This window comes from Haplochromis burtoni, unplaced genomic scaffold, assembly GCF_018398535.1.
Source record: "Haplochromis burtoni strain Fernald_Lab_line unplaced genomic scaffold, NCSU_Asbu1 Contig_504, whole genome shotgun sequence".
NCBI classification, from domain to species: domain Eukaryota; kingdom Metazoa; phylum Chordata; class Actinopteri; order Cichliformes; family Cichlidae; genus Haplochromis; species Haplochromis burtoni.
In genome coordinates, this window is record NW_024582865.1 from 53,044 (window position 1) to 77,644 (window position 24,601).

At 39.5% G+C, this 24,601-nt stretch overlaps 1 protein-coding gene across 1 annotated transcript in view; it reads left to right on the plus strand.

Annotated features, from left to right (window-relative positions):
* Nucleotides 1–22,531, plus strand: part of mad1l1 (mitotic arrest deficient 1 like 1) — a 59,707-nt gene extending 37,176 nt beyond the window's left edge. The window contains exons 17-18 of the mRNA XM_042213960.1: nt 772–965; nt 21,832–22,531. Coding sequence (XP_042069894.1) covers nt 772–965; nt 21,832–21,981 — 344 coding nt within the window. The 3' untranslated portion in view covers nt 21,982–22,531. The remainder of the gene's footprint in view (nt 1–771; nt 966–21,831) is intronic.
* The last annotated feature ends 2,070 nt before the right edge of the window (nt 22,532–24,601 follow it).

A 24,601-nucleotide genomic window follows, 5' to 3' on the forward strand; every position in this document is an offset into this window, starting at 1 on the left:
GGGGGGAAGAAAGAAAAAAACAAACAAACAAAAAAAACAAAACACCTGGGTCACCTGTATGGAGAGAAAAAACTGCACCCAACACCATAAACTCTTTAATAAAAAGTTATTTTAACTAACTGGGAAACTTTAAAATGGTAAAATTATATATCATTGATGGGAGACAGGCAGCAGTGTTTGGATGATTAATGTAACTATGGCTGCAACATTAAATATTTATGCAACATTAGGCATTGCTAATATTTCAGCCTATGGTTCATCGATGATTTAATTCCATCCATCTCAAACTAAATAGTAACGTATTTGTGCTCTATACCATGAGAAGGATAATACTCTGATACTCTGAATGTTCATGGATGTTAAATTGAAAAGCATTCGCAGATCTAATTGCACGTCTTCCTCTCTTGGTCTGAAAAGCAAAAATTGAAATGATTTAAATATTGCCTTTTGGGAATCAGTTATCACCCCCTGGTCATCGCCCTCAAATGTTAAGTAGTTCCATGCTAGGCTCTCCACTGGACTCTTTATCTGATTCTCCACCCTGGTTTGAGCTTTTGTCTCCCACTTGTAGTCTTTTTCTTCTGTGCGTTCAGAATCCAGGTTTATTTAAATTGACTAAATCTTTATTTTTATGGCTTTGCTATTTAATAATATCAAGTCTTTGAGATGCTAATTTAAGTTGCTGGAGTTATTCCAGAAACTCTACATATTGATAGCATATAACTATGCTATCAAAATAACTGTGCTGTATAACTGATTTGTGTGTTGCAGATTTGCGTAAACAAATGGAGAGTTCAGAGCTGAGGAACCAGAGACTTAAAGAGGTGTTTCAGAGAAAAATACAGGAGTTTCGCACAGTGTGCTACGTCCTGACCGGCTACCAGATCGATATAACCACTGAGAACCAATACCGGCTCACGTCTGTCTACGCGGAGCACATGGATGACTCCTTGCTCTTCAAAAAGGTATGAAGAGTTCATCTAAGGTTGGGGATGCCGTCAAATGCCACAATATTTTAAATTTAAATAAATAAGAACAATAATTAGAAGCTAAAACAAGACCTGAAATTTATACGTACACTGATAATCCAGCCTTGCGTACAAGTAACACGTTTTTTTTGGGGGGGGGGTTGTGTTATTTTACATCCTTCTTTATATACAGACCTGAACTGATCAGATATGGAAACATGTAGCTTTTAGCCACAGATCGTGTGCATCATTAAACAGCAGCGTGAAGTTAAAATGGGCACACTGTCAGCAAAACTCCTACAGGCTATGGCATCTGTGTAAGTGTTGATATCTGTCCCAGGGAGCTCTTTAAAAAAAAAAAAAAAAAAAAAGCGCCTCGGGAAGTTTAGATTTGACCTTGCAAGGTGCCGCATCACTTTGCCACATTGTGCATCGGCTTAGCGATGCAGCGAGACGAGCACTATGCCAACAGAGACTCTTTGCTTTGTGGTTTAAATTTGTATGTGTGGGAGACTGGCAGCGTCTGTGTGGAAGAGAAGAAGAGAGTGATGACTGGGCAGTGTCACAGGGTGGGTTTTACATTAATCGATCACCACTCACTTATTGAATGGGCTAAATAAAAGCTGAATTTGTCATTATCCCTTAGCATTTTAGAAAGCACTTTTTTTAAGCTTAACAGAGAAAAATCCAGAGTTGTGCTCTCTTCACAGCTTTTTTTTTTTTTACTCTTTTACTTTCCTCTCATCTTTCCATCCTGGAGTTTTGTTTTTACCTCTGCTTATTGCTCAGTCTGTCTCTCGTTCTCTCTGTAGCCCAATTGTGTAGCATTAGCTAATTTCCATGTTGCTGCGGCTGTCGTGTTCTGATGGCGGCCCCTAGCTAGAGCAGAAACCCTGGAGAATCCGTAATGGCAAGGTGGCAGAGGGGCGGCTTTATTATCTTGGCAGGTAATTATTGCTGTCACATGCTAATTTATTGCGACTGGTCATCAGTGCCTTGCTCAAGGACTCTCGAGAATTCTGCTGAAATTAAGAATAGCTGAAAAAGGAAAAATATAAAATAGGAGCGGTGTGTAAACGTGCACATGCACTTTTTTTTTTTGTTTTTTCTTTTGATTTCTGTCCGGTCTGCTCCATCGAAAACACCTGCGACTCTGCCAGAAGAGATAATTCACTGTCAATATTTATTAACCTCAGAGTGTGTCCATAAAACACACACATATACAGACTCACACACAGTCAAAATGCCCTCATGGCACGCACTGTCACACTCAAATGCACACATACTCGTTCCAATCTCAACACTCTGTCACACCGCACAGCACTTGCTACCACCTCACCCTCCCACTGCTGGCTGCACGTGCATACAGATGTACAAAGCCACACATGCATACCCAAAACGAATGCTAACACCCTCTGTATTAGTATTCAAAGTATGCACCATTGCGAGCGTGTATGACAAACACTTAGTGGCTTATGGGAGCAGAAAGGCCTGTACTATTATTGGAATACAAAAATCAAAACCCGCACATACACACATAAACACACAGTGACATTCATGTTTTAAAGAGGATACACACTAGGACACATAAATACAGTATGTGTATATATTCTGCTTTTTAAGCATGCGTGTGACTTTAATCTGGGGTATGAGAATGTAAAGTGGACTAATTGTACTATGAAGCAAGAGAGAAGGGAGATAAAATGGGGGGATTTGGGACAGGAAGCATAGAAGTCTTTACAAATAGGATTCTAATGTTATTCACCTCAGCAACAGGGTTGCCAGATAATCCTGCTAATATCCCCCTCTAGAAGAGGCACCCAAATCCCCCTCCTATAGCGTAAGCTGTTTAACCTGCAGTAGTCACGTTCCCCTGCCCTCGCTCTTGTCTCATGCATTCATTACTGTATGTCACACTCATTAAAATGTATTTTCATTGTTTGTCAGCCCTGTAACCTTACTGTAGTTTGGTGTTTTAAATAGTTAATGAGGCTACATGTTGCTCATTTACAGGGTCACAGTTTTATGTTTTGGTTCTACTAGAATATGCTTACATGTTTTTGATATTCAAAACTTATTTTTTCTGGATTTCCCTAAAAGAATTTTGCCAGTTGAATCTTTTAAACACAGCAGTTCAGATATTTGCTCCAGTTTGTGGTTGATGTCTGATGTATGGCTATCATGTGGAGCAGAAAAATGATTCGATGATACAGGGACAACATATATACTGTTGTTCAGATCAAGCTTCTTTCGACTCATTTTACTTAGAACATGGAAATGCATTAACATAAGAACTAAAACCATAAAATGAAATTCACAGCACCCAAAAGGATCTGCTGCCAGTGTCCTGGTGCCAGATACCACAGTACACCCCCAGAGATCTATGTGCCTATTCCCTGATTTCCTCTATATTATCACAGCTATTATTTTGCAGTAAAACTGATTAGCATAGCAAAAAATAATTTTTTAATTATTTAAATTATTTCCTCATAGGATTCAGGATGAATGCCATCCAAGTTGCATGGCTGTTGGGTTTGTGTTTATCTGCCATCGACTCAGGCCAAGAGTGTGTAATTTCAAGAAATCATAGTTGATAAACACTGAGAAACATCTTTTTGTTGGGTTTTTTGTTGTTTTGTGTTGGGTTGTTTTGTTTGTTTGTTTTTTGCCACTTATGGTAGGGATTCACCGAGCCAATATTTGGACTGGATATCAGTCCAATACTGACCCAAAACGGTCAGTGGACTGAACACCTGGATTGAATATCGGTGACAATGAGCCAGTTCCGTCCAGTTCAGTTTATGTTCTGTGTTTACTTGGCCACGGGACAGCATCAGCAGCTAGCGGTAGAGCTAATGTAACATGGAGGTAGCTAATAGCAGAGGGAGGGCAGTTTAGAAGCATTTCCCACTGCTACACTGACAGCTCCTGTTTGTATGTTTATGTTACGTTTGTTTAAGTGCAAACTGGGGAAAAGTGAGTTGTCATGAGTGAAATGATCCAGGGGTGATGGTGCTTTCTTTCACTCGTTTGTTTACTTCCACTTCCTTTATGTTCCATCGGAGACCTTTTCAAAGAAGGTAGGACGTTGGCCCAGTGTTACACAGCTACCGTAACACAATGTGTTGTTGTCTGTCTGATTAAACATCGTTTCACTTAAGCTGTCTCCTGTCAGCTCCCCACTTATGTGTGAGAAGGAAATCTGAGAAACTACTGTGGCTCTAAATGACAGCAGTTAACAGCCTAATGACTCTCACTTTGATCCCAAATCAGACCTGGATCCTATTCCAGGAGGTATGTTCAACAAACACCACTCTGAGTTTCCTGATCAGAGAAAGTTCAATCAACTTTGAGCATGTTCAATCTTAGTTTCACCACATTTCACAATGGCAACAGGTAAATACAGAGCAGAGCCTTCATTTTATGCAGTTGACCGAGGATTATAAATATGTGTCTGTGCTGATCATGATATGAACGTGATAAAACGTTTTATAGGGTCTGCTTTAAAAATTGACAAACTTCATTTAAACCAAAATGTAAAAATTGACTATAAATCTAATCAGCTGAACTTTGCAATTTACCTAAAAAAGGAAAATAAAAGGTTTATCGACTTGGAGTCTACTTTGAGATTAGGAAATTACTTGTGTGGTTTTCATGGTAAAGGTCTGCATTAATAAAATGATAGGTTTGATGTGCTGTGGTACAATTGTAATATTGTCATCCATAATAGTTATAGACCTGTACAGCATTTGATGTCAATTGTTTTGATATGTTTGCACGATATACTTCAAAGTCAAAGGGAATGTCATTATGTTGGCACCAAAATGCTGCTGTTTTTGATCAGTTTTACCAAATAGTCTGAAGCCTGACTGTGTAACAGCGAGCCTTAAAGTGGAAGGAGATCAAAGCTGCAGGCATCAGAACCGACTGTAACTGTGTGATTCTTTTAGTGCCGCCAACAAGAAACGGTGATCATCATCTTCATTGCCCAGAGTTTATGCAGAACTGTTGTTGGTTGATCAATAATGGGTTAATGTTACATTAGATTTGTTAAAGCCATTATTTACCTAGGAAAAGGGTAGGGTTTTTTTTTTTGGAGGGGGGGGCTTAGTGTAGCTTGTGCATGTGCTTTATATTTTTAGCTCACTCCTAGGTGAGCAATCTGATTAGCATCAGTGATTAGATATTTATGAGGCTCTGCTAATCAGAGAGATAAACACCTTAGGAATGTGAGTGATTGACTTATTTTAGCATTTTTCTTCATGAAGCTTCAAGGAGAAGATGCCGAATGAGTGTTAAGAGTTCACATAAGCCCATAGGTTAAAAAAAACAAAAAAAAAACCCCCAAATATTGAAAAATGACTGGAAAAGGTTGTTTATTTATGCATAAACACTTTTGACCTTGCTGCAAATCTTGCTGTAGATTTTTCTGTATTCATTTCCTCTATGGTATTAGAAATAGAATTTTATTTTTAAACGGTTATTTATTTTTGTTTTATACAATCAAACTGTGCAGTTGCTTAAATAAAATGGTAGATTTGACACAATGTGATTCACATTGAGATTGAGGTTTATATTGTCCTGACTTGTGCCTGAGAAACCTGAGATGAGCAACTTTTAGTCTAGTCAGGCCAGTTTAAAAATAAGAGAAGAACATTGTAGATAAACAAGTCTTCCAAGTTGTGCGTCTTTGTAAGTAATCTCCCAAAGCAGACCCACTGCTGGGCTTACACACCTCTGCTATTGATTAGCTCATTAAGAAATAAACAAACACGCACAGAGCTCTCCACAGCACTTACTAAAAACTTCTCGATGTTCTCTATTCACTGCCATTTTTTCCTCTCGTTTCATTCCTTGCCTCCTTTACTCTCTCTCCCTCTTCCTTCACTTCCTTGACACACTCTCCCCTGTCTTCCCTTCCTAATGAAAGGAGAAGATAAAATCTCAGGGCCAGCTCATTAAAACACACTCCCAATTAACTGTCAGCCCTCTCACAAAAGAGAGATGGAGCGGAAGAAAAACGTATGAGGGAACGGTTGAGGATAGGTGATACGCAGACAGAGTAGAAGCAATGAAAAAGTGCCTTTTGAAAAAGCAAAATAATTTGTTTCTGTGTGTGTCAGTGGGCGAAAGAAGAGGACAGTTAATAAAGTACAGTTTATGAACACTGTCGAGACTTAATGACCTGTCTCTGTTTTATCAGCCACCGGGGAATGATTAACGCCACACAAATGTGTGTTTGCCTGTGAGGGTGTGTAAGACGGATTGTAAGCCATCACAGCTTGAACAGTTTATTCATTTGTCTGTTATAGCTTAATTTTGAAATAACTTAAAGCAGAGCTTGACTGCCAGGGAAGCTGTTTGCAACAGCTGTAAGGAGCTCGAAAGGTTACTGGTGTCAACATCGCCTCCCTCCCAAAGGGAAAGGAGGTTTTATGTATTCATCCTCTACTACAGTGCTATTGAATATATCTATTAAAATATCGACACAGCTGATGTTAAAAAGGAGGACAGTTATAGAACAGTCTTATTTATAATGTATGCTTACATTAGTCCTTTTCCTGTATCAGTTCTTTGCCGTTCCACGTTTTTGGACGGTGATTGTCTTTTGTAATTTTACCTCTGTACATCACCACAGTGAATTTTACATGAAATCACGTTTTTTATTGAAATGCTGACTGTCAGCTTTTAATTCAAGTGATTTAACACTATAGCATTAACAATTTAGGAATGAAAGGCATTTCTATACGCATCCCTCTGTTTTCAGAGGATCAAAATTAATTGGACAATTGACTGATAAGCAGATTAATGGCCAGGCGAAGCCTGCTTCTTTGTTTCTTTATGACAAATTAAGTTGATAAAAGATCTGGAGGCGGTGTTCAACTAGCTGCTCACTAGAACTAAATATGAGATTAAAAATCAACAATGAACGCAGCAATATAAAAAGGCCTGAAGATCCACAGAAGGAAACTGAATTTAAAGATCACAAAATCATTTCCATGGTTAAGAATCCTCTACAACAATTAACCAAACAGAGAACCTTTTCGAAGAGCCAGGCTTGTCATTCTCAAAGTCTACAACCAAGAGACAGCAGGTCATGAAAGAATCCAGAAACTTCTAAAGAACTGCAGACTCACTGGCCTCAGATAAGGTCAGAGTTCATGATTAAACCATAAGAAAGATACAAATAATGGCATCCATGGGAGAGTTCAAGGAGAAACGACTGCTGACCTAGAATAACACAAAGGCTCATCTCATGATTGCCAAAACATTTGGGAAATGATTCTGTGGACCGATGAATCAAAAGTAAAGCTTTTAGAAGGTTTGGGTCTGATCACATCTGACAAAACATTTCATAGAAAGAACATCGTGGCTGAGCAGGTCATCTGCTAATTGGAAGGTTGGTGGTTCGATCCCTGTTCCAGTCTGCAGTCGGCAAGTTACTAACCCCAAAGTAAGAACCAGTCCATTTATAATTTACCTTGCTCGAATCTTTATTATTATTTGGGAAATGTAGGCTTATTTATTTATTTTTACTTTCTTATTATTTTTCCTCTGCAGTATTAAAAATGGCATTGAGCCTTTTCCCAGGTATCAGTATAAAGTTTGAAATTGTAGTTTCATGACAGCCCTACTACTACAAACTTCTTTGAATTGACACTGAAGGTTTGCACTTTAATCACATATTGATTGTTTAATCTGAAGTCCACTGTGATGTTGATTATGGACCTTACACCTTTTTTTTTTCTTTGTTGTAAATCAAGTTAATATGTATACCTCCATGACGATAAGGGATTAAGTATTTATTAGGCCTCAAAAAAAGTATGTTTGGAGACACGGACAGCTTGGCTGACATGACTTGTCTGGAGTGATTGAGTTGACATGTGGGTGAAGCAGGCCAGGTGAGTCATTCAGCAGAGATTTAAAGTCACATGGATGTAGTTTTTCTTTAGTTGTGGTTTGTAACTTTCTTGCATTTGTCAGTGAAGTTGGCAGTACACTTTAGTAGTTTTCGAGTGTTTTTAAACTTGTTTTAATTTGTTTGTTTTAGTTCATTATGATTATGGATCGTTCTACAGGTAGTAGTACTGACAGACCCTCAGGAGGTTACAATATGCTGTTTGTTTGGTAACATTTATTTATTTTCTCAGTGGCTTCCAATTTTAGTTTTAAGTAGAATGTACAATGCCTCTAGTTTGCGATCTAGCAAACCAATGATGCTTAACGCATTGATTTTTGTAAAACAATCAGGCTGCAGGTCTCAATCCTCTCACTTTCCAAAGGAGGAATAATATAATATACAGTGCGCTGTACATAGCAGTTAATGCCATTTCCACATTGATGCTAGAGTAATCTAAAGTACATTAATGTTTTATAATTCAATGCATAATTAAATCAAAACCCTAAAAGACTGATACCTTTAATTTGAAGCTGTGTGTGGAACTTTGTGGGTTATTAATATTAATTAATATTCAGCTTAAACCCATTCAGCCTTACGAAAAATACTGAAAAGTTGGAAGAATGGGACTGCAGTACAACTTCAATAAATGTCCTGCCTAAATTCCAGGAGTTATGTCCAACTTATTGCAAATTTAATTTGCCACCTTTAGGTTTTCTGATTTGTTCAGTGAACACTTCGCCATCAGTACTCATTCATCTGTAGCTGCTATAGCATTGTAGCATATCTATTTTTAGCTGAATCTGATCAAACAAGGTCTTTTTTTTTTTTTTTCAAACCGCTAATGTAGTTATTAAAAACAGTCTTTCAGGATATTGTTGAGCCACTGTTTGTGTGTACTGTGCAGTCAGATAATTCCCTTTGTACAGTGGAATAACAGCACATTGTGTGTTTTATTCCACTCTTTTTTTTTTTTTTCATTAAAATCTCAGAGCGCATGTACACACAATAGCCTCTTGCTCATGTGTACAAGATGGAGTTGAGAGCCATAAAAATGAATATGAAAGTGAAAAAGAGATGAGTGGGTGTTTGAAATATTTTGGGAGAAGAAGTCTTACTGGGACTGAATTTCACTTTGCTCACTGACTGAAACAAAACACTCAATGATGTATCGCTGATAGCAATAAAGATAAACATGAGCAAAGCACTAATAAACAGTAAACACAAAGGCTGGTGGGAATACAAGAGAGAATAAATTAAGTACTTCTTCAGTGGATAGGACTGTATGTACTTAAGCCTTCAGAGAGCGGTCTCGGAGTGAAAACTCCCAGAGAAAGAGGAGAATGTTGACTCTGATTCCTCCTGACAGTTTCCTGTCCTGCTTGCCCTCGGGGTGTGTATGTGAATATGCGGGCACGCGTGTGTCTGTGCGTGCACTTTCGCGTGCCTGCTCTTGTCGGCGTCACTGCCTCCTCTGGTCGATGTTCGGAACATATGTCTGCTGTCTCCATGGTAACATGATACATCACACCCACACATAAGTCCACCTGAGGTCATGAATATTCCCGAGCCGGAGAAGGCTGCTTCGTCTCTGCCACGGACTCGAGGAAAGATGACCCATTAATGCCGGTGCTAAGTGGTCATCAGTTAATTACATTTGTATTAATAAAAAACATTTTTTGGGGAAAAATAACATCAATTATTTATCCACTTCTGATCAATAGGGCTGCTGAGTCTCAGAAGTAGTTTACGTGTGCGCACAAACTCATGGATTGAGAAAGCTACATACACATCGGCCCCATTGATGTCCGTTTGCAGTTATGGTGTAGCTTACAGGACTTAGTCGGTCACCCATCGTATAGTACAGCTGCTGAATTAGCCACTGCTAGCAGAACACTCTAGAATTTCTAACTGAGCTATCATCAGTCAAGTTGCAATGTGAGAAATGTAGGCTAATGTAAGCTTTGAGGTTTGTGCTGTAAATATTCTCCATGCTGCTGTTTGGCAATAAAAGGTTACCTATCTTTTCTGCTTTCTCTTATGTATCTGTGACTCTTACTATTTTTGCTTTATAGAACCTGTAATTAGCCACCTACACGGAAGAGAAATCCACTTAAGAGACAGAAAGCTTTGTCGAAGTAATGTTTGTAAATGTGATTTAGACGCTCAATATAGAATTGTTTTTATTGCCAAGTCAGTTTATAAGCCATCCTTTTCTTATTTCCAAATTTTCTTATTTTTTCCTATCCTTATTTGCAAATTAAGTCAGGAGAAGCATGTTCATTATGCTAACAATCTTGAGATTCCACATCACAAATCCCTGAGGCTGAGGAGTCCTATGGGAACCTGTGTTTCAGGGCTAAATGAATTTACAGAAAATGTATAAATGTTAAGAAATGACTAATAGATCTCTGCATATTTAAGAACAAGGGTTCAGTTAGAGAAAAGTTTAATTACACGTAAACTGTGAAACTCTTCTACTGAGAATCAGATGCAAAGCCAACAAACCGGGCACATAATATTTCATAATATTAGCTTTCTAACTGTGAATTGTAACACACAGCAACTTTGGTGCATTACAGCAAATTAAGTTGAAATAGGCTGTAAATCTCACCTTCATAGGGAATTCTGATAATCAGGTCTGTTTTTAACACTCAGTATTAATATTTACTAAATATTTTGTGGAAATAGTGCCATGTAAAATCTTACACTCTGAATCCACTCTGTTTTGTTAGCAGTAGTGGTGTTATGAGTTTGCAACTGGTCACAGACTGACTTCAACTGATTGCAGTGTGTTTGCAATCTGTCTCCATTTGTAAATTAGACTATGATTATTCGTAAACTATGCCAATGTGTCTGAGAGTGAGTCTGTGTGTGTGTCTGACATTTATTGGCATTAATTTTGTGAGCTCATATAGTATACTATAAACAGATTTTGTCTGAATATGGTCAGCAAACTGGTGCAGTGGTGAGCGCCATTCAAGAAAGTTCATGGTTTAAACCTGCTGGCTCGAGTCTTTCTGTGTGGGGTTTGCACGTTCCTGGTACTCCATCTTCCTCACACATTCCAAAGACATGTTAGATTAACTGGTGACTCTGAATTGGCCAGTCAAACTGGTGACCTGTCCAGGGTGTGCCCCACTGTTTGCTTATAATGAGTGCTAGGATAGTCTCCGCCCACTCTGTAAGCCTGAGTTTAAAAATGATTAAAAACTCAAATAGATGATGAGTGCTCCCAATACAGTCATATTAAGACATTTCTAATAATGTAATATGTTTTCAGGGCTCGCAAAATTTCAAAATCCCTGGTAGCCCTGCCGCTCTCTATACACAGTTCGCGCGATCGCAAAGGGAAAGTGAAAGCAAAAAACAAACGCAAATTCAAACGCGATTTCAATGTGTCACATATTGACAGTGGCTCATCGATGCCGATGACTTAATTACTCAGCTACATTTGCGAAAGAATGCAAAAACATTGACATATCTTTCCTTCCTATGATAGCCCGACGGGCAGTGCTGAGATGGATTTTGGTAGCCCGACTGGAAAAATCGCTAGCCCCGGGACTTTGGGCTAGCGATTTTGCGAGCCCTGGTTTTTATTGTTCTATCACAATTTTAAAAATTGCACTGTCAAATTTCATTTCCAAAATAAATGACTACATTTTATAAACAGCGTACATCACTCCACTCTTAACTGATTTTACATCAAGACGGTGTTACTGAACCTGGACTGAGCCAAACATTTTTGAGTTATACACAAATACAGTGTTACGTGTGTCACATAAAATTCACAAGTAAATGGGAAGATAACGTCTGGGCAGAATTAACAGTGTGTGCACGTGAGGCAAAGAGAGACGCTTTAACGATTCCAACAAGCTGCATTAGTACAGTGTCCACCCAGCCGTAAGTGTATCCACGTGACAAACCCAGCATCACTGCCAGTTTCTATATTATAATGTAGAGAAAAGCTCGGAACTGCTCAGAATTTCAACAGCAAAATCTTGTTTACCCAGTTTGTTTTCTTTGCGTCTTATCGGGAATGCTTGCTGCATATAATGTTTTGCATTGGGATTAGCTCATTGTCACTGCATATAAATACCCTTGCTCTTCCTCACTTGGCATTCATTACTTGGTATTTTAATGCTAAAAAAACAACTGGCCAGTTCATACTTTCTTTCAGTTTATATATTTAAGTCATGAATCATGAGAACTCTAAGTTGGTGATTAGTGGCCAGCTAATCACACATTAAAGCTGGTGACCGAGGCAGAGCGGTGTTTTGTATCTCTGATTACAGATTGATGGGAGCAAAGGCAACGATGAGAGAAATCTAAAATGACAAATACAGACGAACACGCCTGTCATTATGAATGTTCATCTTAGGTGTCTTCTACTAACAGCTGTAACTGACTCCATGTTTTATGTATTTGTGCTCCTGAGAGTCAGGTTAATCACATTTATTAATCTGAGGTCTTTCTCATAGCACTCACTAAATCATTTCGTCAGATGTATGTTGCCATTAGTTGTTCAGCGCTCAGTCACATTAGTAGCGTTTTTTTTTTAAATGTGTAAACAAAAAGCTGATTAGAATATAAATATGTATTGAATTGTTGCTGATTCAGTTTTGGTGGGAACTCCACACAGTGTTTCTTTCCCTCTCTCCTTTTCATCCTCTTCCTGACTCTGGAAAAATGCCAAAATCTGCATTTAAATTGCAAGCTATTAATCTGCATATTCAATTAATTTGCCTTCTGTTTTTCACCTGCACCCATCAACAGCTATGACATCCTTTGGAATTTCTCGTGTGTGTGTAAAGAGGCAAAGGTATAAATGATAATGAAATGTTTTCAAATGCACTGATTTCTATTCGAATGATCTAATCGCGGTGACAAAGATGCAGTGAAACAGAGGGAGGAAAGAACTACACACAGAAGGATAGAGAAGAAAAGTCTACTCATTAGCGGTGGAGAGTAGAGGCAGAGGTCAGCTGATTTGTGAACTGCATGTCACCACCTCAATATAGAGCCATCTATCACATCCACACATGTGCAGCCAGATCAGGACTCTGAGTTTAATGTGCAGTTGAAAAAGACCAGTGCAAAGCGGCATGCCTTGTCCAAGAACAGTGAAATTTTCTGTAAGTATTTCAGGCGTTACTGATTTAGGGAAGTGGTAAATGATTTGCTGAAGAGCACTGATTAATCATCATCTTTCCCCTCCACAATCTAAACTTCCAAACAGCTGTGCCAATCAGTTGTAATAACACAAACAGCTCATCAAATGGAAATGAGAAGCCAGAGAGCTTCACTTCTGCTAAAGAAATAACATTTGTTGTATTGTGGCGTGAAACGGTGATTCCAAAATCCCAAGTGTTGCCCTTTTTAAAGGTGAATTTAAGCACGTGGAGTTGCCGTGTTTTTTATTTTTGTAGCACAATAAGCCACCTAATGGTATTGGTGATAGCTGCACTAAATGAGAGCTTGGAAATGGTAACAATTACATGCAACATTAATATTACCCCGTGAATACTTTAATAAAGTCATTTAATGGGCTTCATTCAGAAAGTTTCCAATATGACTAAAAAAAATAAACCTCTACAATTGAGTTTTGTTTTTTGTTTTCTTTTCGTTGTAAAGAGAGAGAGCTTATTTTCTCAATACTTTTTAAAATCATTAAAAGAACCATTTTCACCCAAATTCACCCTCACGTCATGTCACAATACAACAGAAAAGAAAACCTTAAATTGGCGAAGAGGGCATTACAAGAGCCATGTTTACTATTGTGCAGCTTTTGAAGCTTGGGTCAAGAGTAGACGGCCATTTCTGGTTCAAAGATGATGGTGAGAATAACTTATTATATAAATCACTTTTTTTAAAAAAAAGGATAAAGGAATAAAAACTAATTTTAAAAAACAGATAAATTAACAGCAATAAGAATGAGTAAAAACTCTAGGCACAGAGCTAAGATACGCAAGACAGGATGAACAAGTGGGTCTTTAACTTGGCTTTGAAAGCCCCCACAGAGCAGGCCTGCCTAATATCTTGCAGGAGATTGTTTCACAAAGATGTGGCATGAAAAGAAAAAAGCTCGATCACAAGCAGCCAATACTGATTTTCAGCCTTCTTGATTGTACAAATTCCAAATTATCAGGACCCTTTCATTATATGTTTACTAGATCAGGAGATATTTGAAGTCTTTGCATTTTGACATTGAAAAACATTATTGTGAAAATTTCCAACAATTTATGAATGAACTTTTTCTATCCAGTCATGTTGCTAACCTAGCTGGTTGTTAAATGTTCCTCCACTTAATTTTCCAGCTTTTTGTTATCCCATCCCAATTTTTGAGGCATTTTTCTGACACCAAAGTCATTTTGAATTAAATATGAATTTGAGATTTTCAAATTATTGCTTTCTGTTTTCTTTACATTTTACACTTTCCCAAGTTTTTTGAAGTTGGGGTTGGAAATGTTTGCAAAATCCCAAAATCTCTATCGAGAGAAACCTTTTCAAGGTCAGAAAAATAATAGCGTTGATTATTGTGCTGCTGATCTTTTTATTGGCATGACAACAGAGGGCCCAGGGTTTTGTCTTTGCCTTGTTGTCTTTCATGTGTCTGGATGGCGTAGGTGTAAACCTTTTACTCTGGCCCATTCTGCATTCAGAGAGGAGCATTATTGTCATTCAGGAAGTATGCAGCTCCTTGCTTGGATGAGGTCACTATAAAGCCCCACCCTGCATCTCAAGCCAGGAAGCATCGATTTCCTTTAATTGGATAGACAAATGAAAAGATGAATGGGATAGCACTTCTCCTCTCCATTGTTGAGTTGTCCTTAGTTTTTGTGCACAAGTTTGTCTTTTTAGATTCTTAGCCCTGATCTTGAGGAAACAAACAGAAGTTTTCCTTCATTTCTGCCTGCTTTCATGCTGGGTGAGGTCGAAGTCACCTTGTTGGAGGAACCTGTGATATTTGTGTTTATGGCACGTTGATGTCACCTTGGTTGTTTCCTACACGTTTTCAAACGTAAACAGAACCTTGTTGTTTTCATAAAGGTCAGATATAGTTAAAAACACTTCTTAGCGACGCGTGAATATGCAAATAGGGATTGATAAGGTCAGTATTTGAATAAAGCTGATTTAAAGGAAAAAAATCTCCCCTGACCTTTGATTAACTTGGTTTGAATTTTCTGTGCACGTGGAAAGAGAAATGTGGAAAATAAATGTAACAAGTGGCGCTAAGCCTATGGCCCGTTGGGTCATGTTCATTTAAAATATGAGTCTCTTTTAGCCATTAAAAAAAAATAATTTTATAGCACAGCTTTGATGTGTAATTAAAATCTGTAATCACATGTTAGCCTGTGTTAACAAGCAAAAATGACTCCTCCCCTTCATCTGTACTTAAACAGAATTGTTTATGAGTGCATCCGATATCAGTTTGCAACCTACTCAGTACAAGTCCATTTGGAGACCTGTTGATTTACTCAGGCAGATATGTGACCTTCTTGGACATTAAAAGAACCAAAAAGCGTCTTTCATTCATTCATTTATTAATTTAAACAGTTCTTCATATAGTAACAGTTTGTTCAACAGTGCTTTGGTCTTTTTCAGCCTTTATCAGAGTTTTATGTTATCAGACTATGTGCAGAGGTTGAGCCACAGTTCACTTTCACTTCAGCTTTTTCCCCCCTTTTTCTTAAACCTTCAGTTTGCCTCAAAAACGTCAAAGCTAATGCATTATAACACACTGTTACACAGACGCAGCACATTTAGCTGTGATTGAGTGGAAAAGCTGTTTTTGATGGCCCATTTCTGTGTCACTGCATTTCTTTTTATGAATAATTGGCTGAGGGTCAGTACTCGCTGTTTTGGCAGGAGAAATATTCTTTCAGCTTGCTCCAACATCCCTTGCTTGACGGCCACTAATGCATAACTAGCTGGGTGTAGCAGCTGGAGAGTAAATACACAAAGAAAATGACAGCATCATAACAAACATCATGAATAAACCCTTGATCTGATTCACAATCATATCAACTAAACGATGTCTATTAGTGTGTTAAGATTAGTTTCCCCTGAAAACAAGAGTTCATGTTATGTCAATGATCCTCATACGGAGCACTGGAGGGACTGTAAACCTGACAAATGGCAGCATTCAGTCTTTTTACTTCAGGTGATATTTTTCTTTCTACTAGAAACATAAACGCAACAAGGTTATGACAGCCCCATTTACTGTTAGACGTATTGGCACTTGAGAGGTGGAGGGAAACATACCTGGAAAAGTTGATGGTCAACATCAGTGTGAAAAGGTAATAACTGAATACAGAGAAGATGTACATCTTGTTAAGTAACACAAGAAAAAACACAGGACTATTTAAAAAAACAAAAAAAACAAATTGAAAGTTACCAACTTGATGATTAAAACCACCACTATTGCAGAGCAAAATCCCATGTAGATCGCTCAGAACTTTCCAGTGTCCAACATGCCCAGAGGATTGATGTAAATATCTTCGGCGAGCCCTAAGATTCCTGGTCAAAATTTAGCCAGTGATGTGATGCTGCCATATCTGTCAGCCAGTGAGTCCATTGCACTTATCTAGACTTTAACAAATATGTGGACAGAAATTCGGGGTCTTAAAAGACGACCCCTGACGACCTTGCTGAAATAGTTACACGTCTGCTGGCTCAATCATCTGGACGCAAGTGCAGGTCGTCCGGTAATTTGGTTTATGGTCAAATATTTGCTTAACTAATGACCCTCACGTCAGCCCGAGCTGTACTGTGTGTTTAGCCCTAATTAGCAAATGTTAGTGTTACAGAGGTAGTGTCGTGACATTGTCAGTGTGAGCATGTTAGCAGGGTGATGTCAGCAGTCGGCTCCAGGCACCACCACTGTGCAGCCTCACAGAGCTTGTAGCATGGGTGCTGCAAATGGCCGAACTGAAATTGAAAATGGTGAGCTTAATATAGCCTCAAAAAGGAACTGTAGAGTTGAAAGTTTTCAGACTGTAAAGTTATAAATTACATAATGGGAGCGGTGCTGAAGCAAGGCAGTTTGTGTGCAAACATTGCTGGAGTCTGGCTCTTCACCGCCTTATTCATTGTGCCCTCTTACCGTGTCTCCATGTTGCTCTGCCTCAGTCCCAGAGCACTGCTGCTTTTTGTATCTATAACCTTTAGTAATCTTTGTAAATCTCTGTAACCTTAGTTCAGGTGTGTGTGTGTGTCTGATTCCACGTTTGGCCACTTAAAACAATTGTTTTGTTCAGTGCTGTACTGTTTCGCCTCACGTTGAGGCTGGTATCTCAGTTTTCCTTTCTAGACGACCGTGAGCGTCCTCGCAGTCTTCCGACCCCAGAGGCCTCCATCAGCTTGTCCACTCTTACGTGTCTCTCACACACAGACTGCCAAAGACAAACACACAGATCTCCATGGTAACTAGTCCCAGTGTTTTCTCTTTGATCTATGCGTTTCATGTTCTCCAAGCCACGGCGTTTTTTTAAAACCGCGTGCGTGCACACGTGTTTGTATGTGCGTGTCTGTGATTTGAGTCGCAGCTTGAGGATATGGTGTAGCTTTGAGACTGCAGCGCAGAGGGAAAAAAATCTCACCAGGGATTGTCAGGCAGTTGGATGAAGTGATGGGAAGTAGTCAGAGAAAAGATGGTGCGATTAGAAAAGCCTTTGAACTGCTGTGCTGCGGTGCAGTGATGCACAGATTATTTTAGAGGGAAATCAAGACTACATTTTTTTTGAAGAAGTGACCAAAGCCACATTTCTTTCAGGTGTCCTAATTACACACAACTATGATCAGGATCAGCTAAGCTGGTTTTCAGAGTTAAACTTGTTCACTACTTGTAAAGTAGTATATCCTGCTGGCATCGCTATTTAATTGAGTGGGAAGAGAGGATCAACGCAGCATAGTATCAAAATATCTTGGCCTGGCCATATTGTATTCAATGAACAAAAAAAGAAACAAGACAAAACACAACATATAAACCTCAATAAAAATGTTAAATATTTGTAAAAATATAAAACCATAATATACATAAAATACAAAATTACTTAGAAGAAATCAATGAATACACAAACGCTTCAGCCAATGCTTCCTCAGACTGGATGAGTAACGGGAACACTCAATGTCGGATCAGTGAGTACTTTCTTAAAAGTGCTTTAAAAGTTTAAACACCCACAGCTACAAACATCTGACTGGGCATAGGTATCCTATGAAGGATTCTCATTGCATCATTATATGCAACATGCAGCTTCTGCGTGCTACATTATTTGTAAGATGACCACAAGGGTGCAGTATATAGCACTGTGCGATACACTTTAAATAAAGCCACTGTAACTGGAAGTGAACAAAAGCTGAATTTTCATGCAATAGTATTTGCCTGCACATAGAGCTTACATCGTTATCTGTATATGTCATCATCATCGTTCATTTGCTCAGTAATAACGTGCCCGAGGTATTTCACCTTTTTATGAACGTCAAGAGTATTTTGGGACAGTTTAAACAAAGGTTAAAATTTAGCTGTTCATCCTGCTTGATTCTACATATCAAGATTGCGCTTTTAACAGCATTGTACAGGGTGGGCCATTTATATGGATACACCGTAATAACATGGGAATGGTTGGTGATATTAAAGTGCTGTTTGTGGCACATTAGTATATGTGAGGGATTGTCACTACCCGATCCGTACCGGAAACCCGATCCGTACCCCGCATGCGCAAATCTTACGTCACTTCCTCTCTTTGCGACATTCAATATATTTGAATGATGCGATTAGCGCCCAGTTAGCTCCTAGCATTTCTCAACAGCTCTGCCTCCTTTTCGACTGCCCGGGACATTTAAACAATGGATAATCCGTATACAAAGAAATTCATGCTTTTCTCCTCAACAGAGAGCGTCCCCCGATTGAGCAACAGCGCCGTAAAATAAGAAGAATGGCGCCTAATTACAGAGTTAATAATGCAGACTTTGTAATATCTCACGTGTAGATTCATCAGCCAGATGAAGTGTTTACTGACAATTGACAGTGATGGCGCACATCATCATCACTATTCCAACAATCCTCTCCTCACAGACAAGCATAAACACACTCGACTATCGCTAAATCAGATTTAACACACGTTTGTAATGACGATAATTCAGTTTATAATAGGGTTTATTCGCTCGGTCAGCAGGTGGCGGTATCCTCGTACACTGGGGAGTAAACTGCCATTAAACGAACAGAAGAAGAAGAAAACATCTGCACATGCGCGGTACGGATCGGGTAGACCCGATTTGTACGGTCAGACTTTACACATGCGCAGTAAGGATCGGAGAGTCCTGATCCGTAACTTTCTTTTTATTTTTCGTTTTTGTCTACATTGTACTGAAATGCTTCATTATTGCAAACATTTTAAGATATACTTGTTATTCTTAACATCTTAACAGATACTCTGACCCATAACTATCGTAAAACGCTACGACCGGAAGTAGAAACCTTTCGCGCATGCGGGGTACCGATCGGGTTTCCGGTACGGATCGGGTAGTGACAGGGGCAAACTCCTCAAGATGGGTGGTGACCATGGTGGCCATTTAGAAGTCGGCCATCTTGGATACAACTTTTGTTTTTTCAATAGGAAGAGGGTCATGTGACACATCAAATGTGCAATACTCATCTTAGTTTCAAACGACCTGCCAGTGCGCCGGCGCCCCCCCCCCCCCCACACACACACACACACACACACACACATACTGTGTGTGTATAAAATTTGATGTAATTTCTAAACAATTAATACAATCTGCACTTCGTGATTGTTTGATTTAATATCCACTCTGGCGCTGTACAGAGACTAAATCACCATAAAAATTAAACAAAATAAAAAAATACACCACCACCCAATCCTAATGACACGGTGGGAGTAAAATTACTCTTACATTAGGATTGGACTTATTACATACATGTTACAAGTGTCTTTGAAAAAACAGAAGCACACCTATGACTTGATTTAGTTTAGCTTGTCTTTTGAAGCAGAACGTCTCTAAGGCTACGTTCACACTGCAGGCGAAAGCGCATCAAATCTGATTTTTTTGACCCTATGCGACCCATATCCGATCATGCTATGACAGTGTGAACGGCACAAATCCGATATTTTCAAATCCGGTCTGGGTCACTTTCATATGTGGTACTGAATCAGATACATATCCAATGTTTTAGAAAGCGACTGCTGTTTGAACAGTCATGTCGCATTAAATCCGTCTTTTACGTCACCGACACAAGACAGACGCCAATTATCAGCGCCGGAGAAGACATCGCGAATGCTTCCTGGCCATCCAGTGTAGATGTCAGTGAAACTGTTGGGAAGACAACGTTGGAGAAACGTGAACATTTTATTTGTACTGTATAATCTGCAGATTCTGACAGAAATCTGCAGCTATCCTTTGAAGCACCGCTCCTCTCTAAAACAGCAATAAGGATCATTAGGCAGGGATAGCTCAGTAGGTAGAGTGGTGGCCCCATGATCAGAAGGTCGGGGGTTCGACTCCACTGAACGGCTACCCTGAGGTACCCCTGAGCAAGGTACCGTCCCTACACACTGCTCCCCGGGTGCTGCCCACTGCTTCACTGGGTGAATGGGTTAAATGCAGAGGAACTATTTCCTTATGGGGACTAACACATACACATTATTACACATACATTATTATTAGGTTATCTACATTATTATGTAAATAACAAAATAACTTAAAGCAAAAATTGGGAAACGTAAAGTCCGAAGTCTTTATATTAAGAGCCATCAGTCAAGCAATACTGTTTGCTCTGGGCCTAAACAGAGCGCGTTGTGTGTGACGTCTTCTTTTGCGCATGCGGGCCACTGCGTTTGCTGTCACATTTTATTTGTAGTGTGAACACGCAGACAAAAAAAATCGGATTTGATCAAAAAATCTGAATTGAGCATCAAGACCTGCGGTGTGAACGTAGCCTAACAGACTTTGCGGCTCTGACTATAAACTTTTCATTCATATTTCCAAAGAATGACATTGAAACAGCAGGTCAGTATATCTGCGTTTCCTGAGCGCGCTCCATACTGCGTTAAGCCTCACTTAGGCATTGTGCAGTCAGCTAGCAAATGCCATTAGTTCAGGTATCCACTCCTCTCAGCCATTAGAGATTTGTGACTCTTCACACAGAAATGAACAGTTCACTTCAGGTTGTTGTGTGAGAGGAAGCGCACTAATTAGTTTATCAAATAATACTTTTTACAACATAGTCATGCACTACCTTGCAATTTCCAGCTGTTTTGTTCAGTCTTAGAAATAATGATGCTCAAACAGGATCCGTTTGTCAAATCATTAATTATCAGTTTTTTTCCTAATGTGTTTTTAACTCCAGGTCTCACACAGTGAGAGGACATTTACAGAGTTGCTCCTTCGATAAAAGTGCTCTGTTGGAAATGATTTAGCGCGGGATTAAATCTTTGTCTGTTAATACCCTTTGATTTATTCTTTTCTCGACTTCTGGACTTCTGTTTCTGATTAAATGCCATTCTTCAGTATTTTCCCTTTGCCCTTCGTTTTATGAGCCTTCTCGTGACACTTGTCAAATCAGAGATTTGTGTGTCTGACACACATTGACACGGGGCATTTCTAAGATGTCTCAATATCTTCTCTGTATGTCATGGGACTCTGCTGCTCACTGCTTTCCCCCTCCCTGCGATGCTTTAATTACTTTATCCCTTGTTTCACTCATCCCTTTCTCCTTCACTTCATCGCCCCGAGCTGCTCCTCATTCCTTTTAATTAATCCACACAGATTTAGACACCTTCACCCTGCTGTGAATGCACACACACGCACACACACTAATTCCTAGTAGAGAATAACAACTTTTAAGTGAGCTTGCTTCACTTTGAAAGTTGTTTTTTTTTTTGTGTGTGGAAACAAATGCAGTGGGTCTGATTGCTTGTTATTGTGTGTTGTGTTTTGGTTCAGGGCTCCAACGGAAGCATGCAGCTTATGGAAACAGAGTTCTCCAAAACTCTGGGAGAGATGGTGGCTCTTCATCTGCATCACCAGAAGAGCATCCCAGCGTTCCTCTCCGCCGTGACCCTCGACCTCTTCAGCCGACAGACCACAGTCTGACAGAACTGCACACCACCTCACACACTCGTGTAAAAATTCGAGATGAGCTTAACTTTTATTTTGACTTTCCCCCCCCATCGCCCTCTATATACTATATACTATATACTCTATATACTTTTCCCCTCGCCTCATACAATATTCATAAATTGTTTTGATTGTGCCGGTATGTTTCAGCAGCTCTGTTGTATGAATAGATCAGCGAGTGCTGTTTTTGTGGCGGATGAGCACCTGCTTTGATAGAATTTCTTTCATTGAAAAGCAGCTTGGTGCGCCTATTTGTACAATGAATATTTCATCAATAAAGTCTCGAGGAAACCATTTTTTTTTCTAGTCATCATGAAAATGATCCATAAAAATCACTTATATTTGTATTTAGAGCCTTCTTTTAAAAAAAAACAAAAAATACTGGATGTTGAAAACACACTTCCTCTAAGTTTGTTCCTTTCTCTAGGGCAGCGGTCCCCAATCCCCGGGCCTCAGACCGGTACCGGTCCGTGAGTAGTTTGGTACCGGGCCGCGAGAGTTGAGGCTCGGTGTGAAATGTATGGTTTTCAGCGTTATTTTGTTATCGATTTTTATCGTTAACTCTGTTTTCCTGGGTCTTTTCACGTGTGTTATGAATAAATCTTCTTTTTTTTCGGTACTGGTACTAGTTTTATTTTGTTGTATTTATCCACGACACCTTAAAGGCCGGTCCGTGAAAATATTGTCGGGCATGAACCGGTCCGTGGCACAAAAACGGTTGTGTACCGCTGCTCTAGGGGCCTTATACAAGAGAAAAGAAGCAGTTGTAGTTCCACTCTGTCCGAGCCAATCTGAGCCGGTGTCAAAGCAATCACTGAATCCTGCTTAGTTCAGTTTGTAATTCAGATTTGTTTTTCCCCTCACAAGATTTTTAAAGGTTGGAAGTCAGGAGGCGGTGCACGGTAATCACACGGGGAGTATTTGTGCGTTTCCACTGTCAGCAGGATCACTAAGCTTGACTGACACTGAAACACTGAAGGAGTAACCGTGTGCAGTCATTTTAGATGTAATAGATGGAAAAATCATGGATATGGGTAATTTAAAAATTTGTGTCACCTATCAGCCTGTCACCCAGGAGAAACGGAGCAGGCGCGAATGAAAGGAACAGTGTCATACAGTATAATATTAGTTCAGGACTCTGAATTTCAATTGAGAAATTATGTATTTGCTCTCTCTTACTTGTTCCTGTGCACCAGCTTTACAGAAGAATTACAGTCATTGTCCTTGAGTTTGATGAATTGCGATTTATCCCCTTTATGGCTTCAGTTAGCGATTGCATCTTTGTGTGTGTGAACACAACACAAGTGGAATTTCTTGGTAACAATAACGTGAAAATGGCAGAAATAAACACGCTGAAGAGGGGAAATGAGGAAGCTGTCCAATAACACCGAGAAACAAAAGGAAGCAAACTGAGGATGAAGCCACTCATCACAGCAACGATATAAGGACTCCAGCTGGCGCAGCCATATGCCTCATGAGGCAACATATTCTGCACGGTACATGCCACATACTGTCCTTGTTTTGTTTCTGTTTTTTTACACACATTCTTTTTCACAGCGCAGCACATCTGAACACCCACCGCCCCGATGAGGTCATGTGTTTGAGGGTTTTGCATAAGCTGTGCAGCACACGCTGCGATCTGCTGTACCTTTGTTGTTTTTGTCTTAAATTTGAAATGAAAATGTTAATAAAACACATTGGACTGTTGATCGAGTGAGATTTAATGAGTCACTGCGTTAATAAATACCCAGACCGCAGGCATTAGGAGACACTTGGATTTGGAGCTAGCACTCGAATGACTGGTGTCCGGGCTCGCACCCATGGGTCTAATTTGCCTCAGACTATGTCCAGATTGACAGATTGGCTACACAGAAGGTGTAGTGTGAGCAGCATGTCAGTGGAGCAGCAACAGCCGCTCTGCCCCTTTCCAGAGTTAGGAAGGGGGGGGGGGATCCATCCTTGTGTTATTATAAAGCACTCTAAGTGTTTTGGTGTTTAATAAGCCTTCACACTAATGGAACTGTTACCCAAACTGCACTTCGTGGATCACATTTTTTGTCATGGATAATTGAAGAAACACGTTTTTGTTTTGTGTGTGTTTTTTTTTCTTTCTGAATGCTGATTACATTTAAAGTAGTCTCTACTGAACAGTGTCTATAAATGTGCAAGCTCAACCAAAGAGGTAACGAGTAGTAGCCACTGAATATGTACTAGTGGACAGCTCGGGTGTATTGCTTCTTGCACGACACTGTATTAACTTAATATTTATTTTATTTATTTATATTTTGAGGTGTTCAAACTCCTTATTACTATAGCAGCAGGTTGTGTGCTTAGAGGGCCGAGCATTACCAAGTGGATATAGTTAAGACTACGTCTAAGCACGGCTCTCTTTCTGGAGTCAAACTCCCACCAGGGCTGGAGTTGCTCTGAGTCAAAGTTGCTGCCAGCGCTCCTGTCCGACAACCCAATAACATGGTGCTGGATGCCGAAGGAATCTGTCAAACCAAAGTACAAGGATTTCTGGGCTTAGCTGACAAATAAAACAGGTGAGGAAAAAAGAGAGCCTGCTAGTGCTACTGTAGAACAGTCTACGGGG